The sequence below is a fragment of the Nicotiana tabacum genome, chromosome 8 (assembly GCF_000715075.1).
Source record: "Nicotiana tabacum cultivar K326 chromosome 8, ASM71507v2, whole genome shotgun sequence".
NCBI classification, from domain to species: Eukaryota; Viridiplantae; Streptophyta; class Magnoliopsida; order Solanales; family Solanaceae; genus Nicotiana; species Nicotiana tabacum.
In genome coordinates, this window is record NC_134087.1 from 124,037,644 (window position 1) to 124,049,194 (window position 11,551).

Below are 11,551 nucleotides of genomic sequence, written 5' to 3' on the forward strand. Positions count from 1 at the left end.
TCTTTGGCTCTTTGCTGAACTGCTCGCTTTTTTTTTTTTTTTTTTTATTTTATTGCATCCCTTTCCTAGTCATGAAAGAAGCTTTTCAGTTGAATCACTGTTTTTAACCGTCTCCTTACCAATCTCTCCAATACCAGATTCACCAAACTACAGTACCGGTATTGTTTTTTCTTTCCTGGCAACTTTTACAATACTTTTATTTTGGATATATTTAACTAATCATCATAGTATTTAAGTTTGTACATTTTTTCTTTTTCAAATCAACTTTTCTTTTCAGCAATTCTTTTTGATTTTTTCATGTCTTATAATTTGTGTAATACACAAGTTAAATATCATCTTAACCTATGTATCCATCAAAGTGGTTTCATATTAGATAGGAGAAATGAAGAATTAAAGTATATAATAAGCATTAGGTATTGCCCACTTCGGTCACTTTAGTAAAATGAAAAAATTGTTCGAAAATAATTATCATACTGGAGCACTCCAATCTCCGGTATATTATACTGAAACTTTCCCCTTGTTGGGGTTCCAGCATAATATGCTGGAATTTCATACACAAGTGCATCGATCTCCAGTATATTATGTTGGAACTTTCTGTGTTGCAGTAAAATAATGGCTATTTTCAATGACTTTGCAAATGCTGGTTATTTTTAAATGATCGGTCCGAAAACTGACTAGCCCGTGCTATGTTTACTTAAATGTTTATTACGAATACACTTACAGCTTCACTTACCAAATTACTACTGGTGTTTTATTAATTAATTAAAGTAATTATTTGTTTGTTGGTTTTAGGGAGCTGAGAGAGTTATTTATACTGACTGACTCATCTCTCACTTAATTCAAAGTTTCAAACCAATCATCCCTCGACCGAAGAGCTTACTTCCGTTACAACTTCCATCAGCAATCCACCCCCCCCCCCTCTCTCACACACACACACACATTGTGTTCCATTCTTCTTTCATACCCACATTCAGTTTTCCTTCTACATTTTGTAAGCAAGCTTCCTGTTCAATTTCTTCTACTACTTTGTTCTCCTGACTGATGTAAAAACAGGCTGCTCAAATACTCACTTTCTTCCTTTATTGAACTGCCTATTCTTGAAGTAATGTAAGAGTGAAAAGCTACTTAATTTGATAGATTAATTCATGCCCATTTTATCTCTGTTGTCATAATCATTCTTGTCAAGTTCTGATAATGGGTTCTCGCTAAGTCTCTGATTCTTTGCTTTCTTGTTATACCCATTTGGTTGAACTTGTTTTAACGCACTAAGAATCAATTGTCTAAAAATGGGGTCTCGCTAAATTCTTGATTCTTGGTACTACTTTGTCCTCTCTGCTCTAAGCACTAAGGATATATAAACAGCTTTGTCAGATACTAAAGTTCTGACATGTAACTGAAAATTAGATCTTTGTCCCACTTTTTCCTTGTTAAGTTCAATTTTTAGTGGCGTCTACTTATTCTATATATGTGAGGAAGAGTTTTGGTGTAATGGATCTAAAGCATTTTGGAGTCAACCGTTAATTGAGATCTCAGTAAATGGAGTACTGCTGTTTCTTTCGTTAAAGTCTTGATTTTTATACCACTGATGGCTTTACTCCGTTAATCTTTTTGACTTGTGGTCCTATGGGATTCAAATAGGCAGAATTTTTTTTGGAAGTCTTAGGTACATCCTATACATATCTTATTCATTGCTAACTGATTCTTTTGTTCTTCCTAATTTGTAATCTTCAAGAATCATTCTTTGTAAATCTGTTAATATGTAGAGTTAGGTAAATAACAGCTAATTTTATGGACCTTAATGAAGGTCAGTATACAGTTAACAGAAATGAATCAGCCAATTTTCATTTTTATCCTAAATACTCTAGTCATGATCAAGTAGGTGTTGTCCTTCCTGCCCAAAGTTTTGCTTCTTTGCCTATGCAAGTTTAGTTAAATTTCATATTGGCCTCTCGAGTCCCTTCATTTCTGTGCTAGTTTGTTGTCCTTCAAGTTTTTTTTTTTGTCTGTCAAACGAAAAACAAAAAAAGAACAAAATTTCTACTCTTCATTTTGGACAAATTTTGAGTGATCATGGAAGAAACATTCGTTCCCCTCCGTGGAATCAAGAATGATCTTAAAGGAAGATTGTTATGCTACAAGCAAGATTGGACCGGTGGTCTCCGTGCTGGTATCAGGTTAGCTGAAATGCAAATTACTTATCAATGATTTTGCACTTGGAAAAACATTATTTTTCATTGAGATTAGAGTATTCTTGCCCTCCTCCGCAACAGTGTAGTGCATATGTAGTGAATTATATTCTCCGTTACCTTTTTATAGTTGCATGAAGATTGCCTTTCATGTTCTATTGCAGGATCCTGGCTCCAACGACCTACATTTTCTTTGCATCAGCAATTCCTGTTATTTCTTTTGGGGAGCAACTGGAAAGAAGCACTGGTAAGATTTGATATTTTTTTCCCCTGCATTAGTTTCATCTTATTGATGGATATAGTTACTGATATGCTGCTTTTGTCAAATGTTATCTCAGATGGAAGTATAACTGCGGTGCAGACTCTTGCTTCAACAGCACTTTGTGGTGTGATCCACTCCATTTTTGGAGGACAGCCACTACTTATACTAGGTGTAGCGGAGCCAACTGTGTTAATGTACACTTTCATGTTCAAGTTTGCAAAAGATCGGAAGGACTTGGGTCCAAATCTCTTCTTAGCCTGGACAGGATGGTAACTTCTGAGCACTATCAAACTCTCTATCTAGCAGCAACATCACCCTTTCTAACACGGTTATGTTCAGGGTTTGTGTTTGGACCGCCTTTCTGCTTTTCTTGCTAGCAGTTTTGGGTGCCTGCTCTATAATAAACAGATTTACACGTCTGGCTGGTGAATTATTCGGTATGCTCATTGCAATGCTCTTTATGCAGGAAGCTATTAAGGTAAGCAAGCTTAGATGTGTTGTATGATCCTAGTTTTCCTTCAATCTTCTGATCAGAAAAACCAAGTTGAAAGCAGTACACAGTGCTTGAAACCAACATAAAAAGCAGAGTCTAGTTTTGCTACTGTTTTTCCTCAGAAAGCTGTGTTAGCAGCTGGCTTCGTTGAACTATTATTGAAGCTCTTAGCTAAATAATGAACTTATCTTCTGAAAATTATTTCTTTTTACAAACTTTTTTCAGTATTTGGTGAGATTTGGAAGACCAATTCCTTCTCCCCATCAATGAAGCCTATTATGACTTTCTTGAGGTTTTTAAAAATTGGTTGGTCTGCACCAAAAGAGAGGGTGTTCACTAATTTGTACTTTTTTCATAGCAACTCTGGACAAAATTCTTAGAATAAGCATAATGCTTTTCTAAGTCTCAGTGCTTAATGCAAAAACACAGGGTTTGGTGGAGGAGTTTGGCATACCAGAGAGAGAAAATCCTCGTCAGGCTGCATTTTCACCTTCCTGGCGCTTTGGAAATGGAATGTTTGCATTAGTTTTATCTTTTGGTCTTCTTCTTTCTGCACTGAAGAGCCGTAAAGCCAGATCCTGGCGCTATGGAACAGGTATTAAATGAAAAAAATTAACTACATGAATGTTACTGATAACAGAATGAAATTCTCTTCTTTTAAAAAAATATTACTTGACTATAATATAGTATGTAGGTCGGACGCTTGCTTATAGTCATCAGTTTAAATAATCAGTTCCTGTTGAAACTAAAAAGGTACTTTGTGTATTTGTTGACACTTCAATGTTGTTCAAAGGGTGGTTTCGAGGATTTATTGCTGACTACGGTGTCCCACTAATGGTGCTTGTTTGGACGGCTGTATCATACATACCATCCCATGATGTTCCACGAGGGATACCACGGAGGCTTTTCAGCCCCAATCCATGGTCACCTGGAGCTTACTCAAATTGGACAGTTGTCAAGGTCTTTCCTATTTTGTTTTCCTGTAGTATTTGATCCATCTCAATATCATGGATTTATTATTTGATGTATTCGATGTCCGTTTGATCTTGCATATTTTGAAACTCAAGATGATGGCTTTTACAGGAAATGATGCATGTTCCTCCTCTATATATTGTGGGAGCTTTTATCCCAGCCACAATGATTGCTGTCCTTTACTATTTTGATCACAGTGTTGCATCTCAACTTTCCCAACAAAAAGAGTTCAATCTAAAGAAACCTTCCTCGTATCACTATGACCTCCTTCTTTTGGGCTTCTTGGTAGGCTCTTGACTCTGGCTTCATTGTTTTAACATCAATTTTTTTGCAAAAGTGCATGAATTATCAGTACTTAGTTGATACGGTGCCTCACTTTGGTACTTGTGTAAATTCATCAGGTCATAATATGTGGTCTTCTTGGCATTCCTCCTTCAAATGGAGTCATTCCACAATCTCCAATGCATACAAAAAGCTTAGCTACTCTGAAACATCAGGTACTAAACATTTCTTTTAATATTCAAATCTACACAGTTCTCCACTGCTTCTAATGCTGAATATATAGTGGACTAGGAAATTTCTTACCGACTCACATTATGTTTCTGCATCCATTGCTACTTTCTAGTTGAATAATACAAGTCTACACACCAGCTCCCTAGGCAAGTGTAAAATCTTAATTAACGTGATATTTTAGATTGAATAGTAGGGAAATAGGAACGATCTACTTAATACTACATGATCGTCCCAGAACAATAAAAAAAAAAAAGAACTTTAGTTCATAAGTATTTGTTATCTCCTGCTTTCTTGCTTTTCCTAAGGTTTCACACTGTAACATCTACAGGAACCATTTTTGGTTTCGGTAATGATTAAGGATGAGCATATTCTAATTCTCTTCTTTGATATATTATTCTAATTTTCTTATTTCGATTGAAACAGCTTTTACGGAATAAGCTTGTATCAACAGCGAGAAACAGCATCGGTAAAAATGAAAATCTTGGCCAATTATATAGGAGCATGCAGGAGGCTTACAATGAAATGCAGACTCCCCTTGTCTATCAAACTCCCTCTGGACTGGTAAATAGTTAATGTCATTTCCTAATGGCTACAATTAATGTCATTAAAATGCTTATTTTACAGTCTTCCTTCAAACAGGGACTGAAAGAGCTAAAAGAGACGACGATTCAACAGGCGTCCAGTACTGGGTACATTGATGCACCAGTCGACGAGACAGTCTTTGATGTAGATAAAGATATCGATGAGCTCTTACCAGTAGAAGTCAAAGAGCAACGTCTAAGCAATCTCCTTCAGGCGTTAATGGTTGGTGCTTGTGTCGCTGCTATGCCCATCTTGAAAAAGATTCCTTCTTCTGTTCTCTGGGGATACTTTGCTTTCATGGCAATTGAAAGTTTGCCGGGAAATCAATTTTGGGAGAGGATATTATTGCTTTTCACTGCACCAAGTCGACGATACAAGTGAGTTTTGTTCCCAATGCTCGTATCACACCTCACTCCCTATCTCTACCTCCCACCTCCTTTTCTGTTCTAATATTGTCTCGTATGTTGTAGTGCGCATGTACCGCGGCATCCCATAGAGAGGCCTAAAATTATTTACAATTTTATGTTGCTGTAACTATCTCTTAAGGTCTTTGGATGAGATTGACTATAAACGATCAAATAGATACTAATCGGACGTTTTCTTTTTTCAAACATCCGCAAAGAGTTAGAACCTATCCTCATTTTTCACCACAACCTCTTACGTTTCCCTGCTAGATTCTTACGTTGTATATAAAAGAATGTAGTTTGCTCTGTCTCTGATGTTGCTTCTGGTATACCTTTCCTGATCCGCACATTTTTCAGGGTCTTGGAAGAGAATCATGCAACATTTGTTGAGACAGTACCTTTCAAGACAATTGCCTGGTTCACCTTGTTTCAGACAGTTTATTTGCTCCTGTGTTTCGGCATAACATGGATACCAATAGCTGGTGTCCTTTTCCCAATGTTGATCATGCTGCTTGTCCCAGTGCGCCAGTATTTGCTTCCCAAGTTTTTCAAAGGAGCACATTTGCAAGATTTAGACGCTGCAGAATATGAAGAAGCTCCTGCAATAGCATACAATATGTCCTTTGGAGTAAGTTGTCTATATCTTTCAGCTTTTTTCAATTTCTTATTTTATCCTCATCACTCTTAAAATAATGTGTACTATTAACCATTATACTTTCTCAATTGAGATTAATAGTGGTTTCTCATTTTCTAAAAGTATTTATTCAGTATTATGCATGAATCAGGATATAAGATTTGCCCTGAAAAATTTCTGATAAAGAGTTTTATATGGGAATGTATGATTGAAGCTGTCCTGACACACCTCTCTTAATCCTATGATTTATGCACTTACAGGATCAAGATCCTCAGGCAAGACCTGCCTGCATTGATAGTAGTGAAATTCTTGATGAGATAATCACAAGAAGCCGTGGGGAGATCCGGAATCCATGCAGCCCAAGAGTGACTAGTTCCACTCCCACCAAACTTGAGGAAATCAAGTCTATGAACAGCCCACAGTTAGCACAAAGGGCTTACAGTCCAAGAGTCAATGTACTAAGAGGAGAAAGGAGCCCCAGATTGACTGGCAAGGGACTTGAAATAAAGCAAACTCCTAGCCCCCAGCCATCTAACCTTGGTCAAAATGGTCGTGGTCCGTCTTCTACCTAGTATTAACAGATATTGTGGTGAAATTAGAGTCTCTAGTGGTTCTCGAGAGGTCTTTCTATGTTGTTAACGGTGCTTGAGAGGTAGTCTAAGTGTGTGATTAACCTTCCCATACGCATCTGTTTCCTTGTTTGTGTGACTTCAACAATGTATACTGTTTTATTGTGTTTATTCTTGTATGCAATCCAAATTCTCTGGGCAAAGGACAAACCATAATAACAGGAAATAAAAGAGTACAAATTTTCTACAAGTACATCTGTTTTTGTCAAAGCTTCTCTTACCTAAAAGGGCAGCCCGGTGCACTAAGCTCCCGCTATGCGCGGGGTCCGGGGAAGGGTTGGACCACAAGGGCCTATTGTACGCAACCTTACCCTGTACTTCTGCAAGAGGCTGTTTTCACGGTTTGAACCCGTGACCTCCTAGTCACATTCTCTTATTCTAATCAGCTATTAGCTTTTAACAGTTCTTGTGTTACTGAATTGTGTTTCATCTGCATTAATTTTTAAGAAAGTACTGAATTAGTGCATAACTGCATGTAAATCTTTTCTGCGATAGTACAAACAAAAGGAACTCTCAGCTTTTGCTAATGCTTGTCAGTCAAATATCAGGGAAGTTTATCATGTCACCTTTTCCATGTATCACCTACATAAATTGCCATTAGGAGTTGCATCTTGAATATGCCTAGAGTTAGCTGCTTTAACTCCAGAATGATAAGAAATAAAGGCTATCAGACAAGTATTATAAGGACAGGCTAGGCTCACTTTATGTAACATTGGCCAACTGGCTAGGGGGTGCACTAACTAGTGGAATGCATACAAGTCCTTCCACTATATCTGCAGCTTGTACTTTTTTTGTTAAATATTGTTTTTCTGGGTTAGACTGCACGCACCACGTGTCTCAGCTATTTCACCGTGTACAAGTTATCCCGCAACTTAAGTACCTAATACTTCCTTCATTTACTTTTACTTGTCCACTATTGACTTTGTACACCCCTTAAGAAATAATAAATGAAGTGCATAATTTACCATGATACTCATATTAATTGGTGTATGGTCTTAATGGATTTGGAATGAGTAATTAATGATAAGGGCAAAACTGGAAAAATAAATTATTTTTCTCTTGAAAAGCTAAATGTGACAAGTAAGAGTGAAAATTTATTTTTAGAATACTAGACTAGTATAAGTGAACGAAGGGAGTATTGGATAACACTGCCTACTAAAGCTTAGGCAGATGGGTAAAAATGCTTTTTTTTTTGTTGGGGGGTTTTGGGGGGGGGGGGGGTTTCTCTATTGGGATTTGAATGTGGTTTCGATGATGTTTTTGTATCTACAGTTTGTACTTTGTCCGAATTATTATTGATCTGTTCTTTTAAAACCATCCCAAGTATCTTGCCTAACCAGTTCCATATCACACTTTGGGGGAGATAAAGATTTTATGACCACTTTTGGACCCCTCTGTCTTAGAAAAAATTCCCTTGAAACTATTTTGTAATTAATCTTTTTCATAGATAATTTATTCTTCTCTTTATCTCTCCATCAATTATAGCTGTGATGATAGGATCTTAAACTCAATCAAGATAGATAACATGCTTATAATAGAAATTCTATTATAGAATCATGATGTGTCCACTATCGAGATACTGAGCTTTCCATTTTAATGTCAAGATCAGCCTGCGCGTGATTTAGATATCACTTGGAGATTAGATTTGGTTTATTTACTCTGAGGTTATTGATGAAGAAAAAAAATCAGTTGATAAGATATCTGCATACAATATTTATTAGCCAGCTCAGTCACTTTTTTTTTCCTTCACATATTGAACAAGGGAAAGTGCTTACATGCTCCGGTGTTTACATCAAAACATGTGTTTACACATATAAGCTTTTATCACTTAATAATGATTACTTAATATACATTTTTTATCTCATTTAATTATTAATTGGGGTAAGTTAATATGATTTGATGTAAACATTGAATAGGGGTAGATAAAATTTCAACAAGAAAGGATAATATAATTGTATGGGGTAAAATTGATGAACGACAGGTGGATGCTCGACGGGTTGACACGTGGAAGTAAAGACATGTAAGATATGAATCAGCAAATAGTTGACACCGAATACAAACATGTGACCGGTGCTGAATAAGTTCCGAATGCATTGGAACTGAGAACGAAGAATTGAAAGGAAGACATCGGTTGATGAAGACAACATTCAATAAACAGTTGTTACAAAGAATCTCTATATTAATGTTAAACCGTTATGCAGCCATTAAGAGAGGTTTTATTCATATTAAAGAAGAGGCTGATTTGGGGATTTTATGTAACGGCCCAACTCGCTAGTGATATTGTCCGCTTTGGGCCGCGTAGGCCCTCACGGGTTTAAAACGTGTGAGGGCCTAGGCCCAGGGCGGACAATATCACTAGCGGGCTGGGCTGTTACAAATGGTATCAGAGCCACTCTTGTGTCAGCCTTGCCGATGGTGGGTCAGAGTTCAACTAAGTTTAGGCAAATCCCGGTTAGGCGGGGCAAACCTCAGTGTTGAGTCTAGGCAAATCCCATGCGGTGGGGCATACTTCAGCGAGGACGCTGAGTCCATAAGAATGGGTGTATGTAATACCCCAGACTTTAAACAGAATCCCACATCGGCAAAACACAAGAGGGATGCTGGGTATATAAGTTAACAAGCCTTACACCCCTAGTGATGTATTTTAAACCCGTGAGGGCCTAGGCCCAGAGCGGACAATATCACTAGTGGGCTAGGCTGTTACAAATGGTATCAGAGTCACTCTTGTGTCAGCCTTGCCGATGGTGGGTCAGAGTTCAACTGAGTTTAGGCAAATCCTGGTTAGGCGGGGTAAACTTCAGTGTTGAGTCTAGGCAAATCCCATGCGGTGGGGCAAACCTCAGCGTTGACGTTGAGTCCATAAGACGAAGTGTATGTAACACCCCAGACTTTAGACAGAGCCCCACATCGGCAAAACACAAGAGGGATGCTGGGTATATAAGTTAACAAGCCTTACACCCCTAGTGACGCGTTTTAAACCCGTGAGGGCCTAGGCCCAGAGCGGACAATATCACTAGCGGGTTGGGCTGTTACATTTTATCTCCGTGAATAAAGCTATAAATAGGAGAATTTATATCCATAGTAGGACACGAAATATTCTGTGCGCATAAGCTAAAATCTGTTCTTATTCTATCAATCTACTCTCTCTCTCTTTTGGTCTTGATGTTGCTCTTATCATTGCTTCAGAGAAGCTAAGTTCATAGCCAGACTTATATTTTTTTTTAAAAGATATTTCGATAATCTTATTCTGTTCGTATTTATTTTATATTTTTGGATCAAACTAATTCACGTATCTATAAATCATGTTACCAATTCAACTGTACCATTTTACGAGTAAACAATAAACAACAATAACCTTGAGATTACTGGTAGGGGTGTACAAATGAAACCGACAAACCGTACCAACCCGATAATTCGAGTTAAACCGAGAAAAAAAAACCCGACTATGATTTGGTTTGGTGTTGGGAAAAAAAACCCGATCATATCTGGTTTGGTTTGGTTTTAACTATAAAAAATTAAATCGAAACCAAATCAACTCGACATTATATGTATATAAGTTTTAAATATATTTAATACATAAAATTTTTTATTGTAGTGTAGTTTATAAATATTTCTTAAGCTTTTCATAGTTTTATCTTTTCACATATTATTTCAAGTTTGGACTTATAATTTTTGGATGCTCCAATAAGTTTTATAGTTCATAAATGTTAGTAACTCAAATAAATCCTAAACCAATATCAAATCAATACTAATGTTAATAAAAGACATTCAATTCAATTGTACTATGAATGAAAATAGTGTTGGATATATATTTTTTAGTTTTCTTGTGGTTTAGATAAAATGCATAACTTATTTTTCTTTTAGTGTTTATGGAGGAAAAAAATTCCGAAAATCCAAAAACCCGAAAAACCCGAGAAAAAATCGAGATTGAAAAATTCAACTTTATTGGTTTGGTTTGATCTTTAAATTTAATAACCTGATACAATAGTTTGGTTTGGTAATTAGAATTTTCGAACCAACCCGACCTATGTATTTCCCTAATTATTGGTTTCGAACACATAACACTGATTCAATTGTGGCCTCTAAGCCTTGCTCAAGTCGCCGATTGACAGAAAGCAGATTAGGCACATAATAAAGTCACCACGTTAACAAAGAGAGCAACTAACGAAGCCATAGTCTTGCTAAATCAGGACGTGACATGATACGTTCACAAAAATTAAAAACTAACGAAGGGTCAAATAAGTTACGTGAAATTAAAATAAGTTAAGTGAAAATTTAAAGAAAATAGTCTATAAATTACACTGTCAATAATTTAATTTATTTGATTAGTATTTGAATTTTAACATTTTAATAGAAGAATTTCAAAATTGAACTGAGGAGTATATATAATTATGAATTTTTAGTGAAATCATTCGTAATTTATTATGGTAAGATTAATAATATTTTAAATTAATTTCATAATAAAAAGCCTCGTTTATTAAAATTTTTGGTCCTAGCTGTGCCTGAAAAATTAGAAATTAAATAGAATTTAGTGGAAAAGAAAAACCTGACGTGCTGATAGTGCACATAACAGGTAGACACGATCATATGTATTGGGATAATACTATTAACTACGTGTTTTAGGCATAATATTTATTACAGAACAATTATTTATTTAATTTTTTGATAAAAATTTAAATAAATAATATATTTGTATATGTCATTTACTTGTATAATAAATGCTTTAATGTATAGAATTTAACTTATACACAAAAAAATTAAATCATCAATTCTTATAAGTGATTTATCTGAAATTTCCACAAGGATCATTGTAACAGATTATTGCTCATATTGCTCTTGAAATTGGATCTGTTCACTTTGTTCATCTTCATACGAT

The 11,551-nt window shown here is 36.0% G+C and overlaps 1 protein-coding gene across 1 annotated transcript; it reads left to right on the plus strand.

Annotated features, from left to right (window-relative positions):
• Window positions 1-836: 836 nt before the first annotated feature.
• On the plus strand, window positions 837-6,868 carry LOC107802524 (putative boron transporter 2). Its single transcript, XM_016626042.2, has 12 exons — window positions 837-2,174; window positions 2,351-2,433; window positions 2,525-2,717; window positions 2,788-2,926; window positions 3,371-3,536; window positions 3,735-3,901; window positions 4,025-4,198; window positions 4,315-4,410; window positions 4,850-4,987; window positions 5,066-5,385; window positions 5,770-6,040; window positions 6,307-6,868. Exons 1-12 carry the CDS (start codon window positions 2,071-2,073, stop codon window positions 6,616-6,618), a joined length of 2,163 nt encoding a protein of 720 aa, XP_016481528.1. The 5' UTR covers window positions 837-2,070; the 3' UTR covers window positions 6,619-6,868.
• Window positions 6,869-11,551: the final 4,683 nt, after the last annotated feature.

Bases quoted from the DNA above. Each gene is read 5' to 3' on its own strand.
- LOC107802524 (XM_016626042.2), top strand. From the start codon at position 2,071: ATGGAAGAAACATTCGTTCCCCTCCGTGGAATCAAGAATGATCTTAAA. The intron at 2,175-2,350 runs GTTAGCTGAAAT...GTTCTATTGCAG, and splicing joins GGTCTCCGTGCTGGTATCAG to GATCCTGGCTCCAACGACCT. The intron at 2,434-2,524 runs GTAAGATTTGAT...ATGTTATCTCAG, and splicing joins GCAACTGGAAAGAAGCACTG to ATGGAAGTATAACTGCGGTG.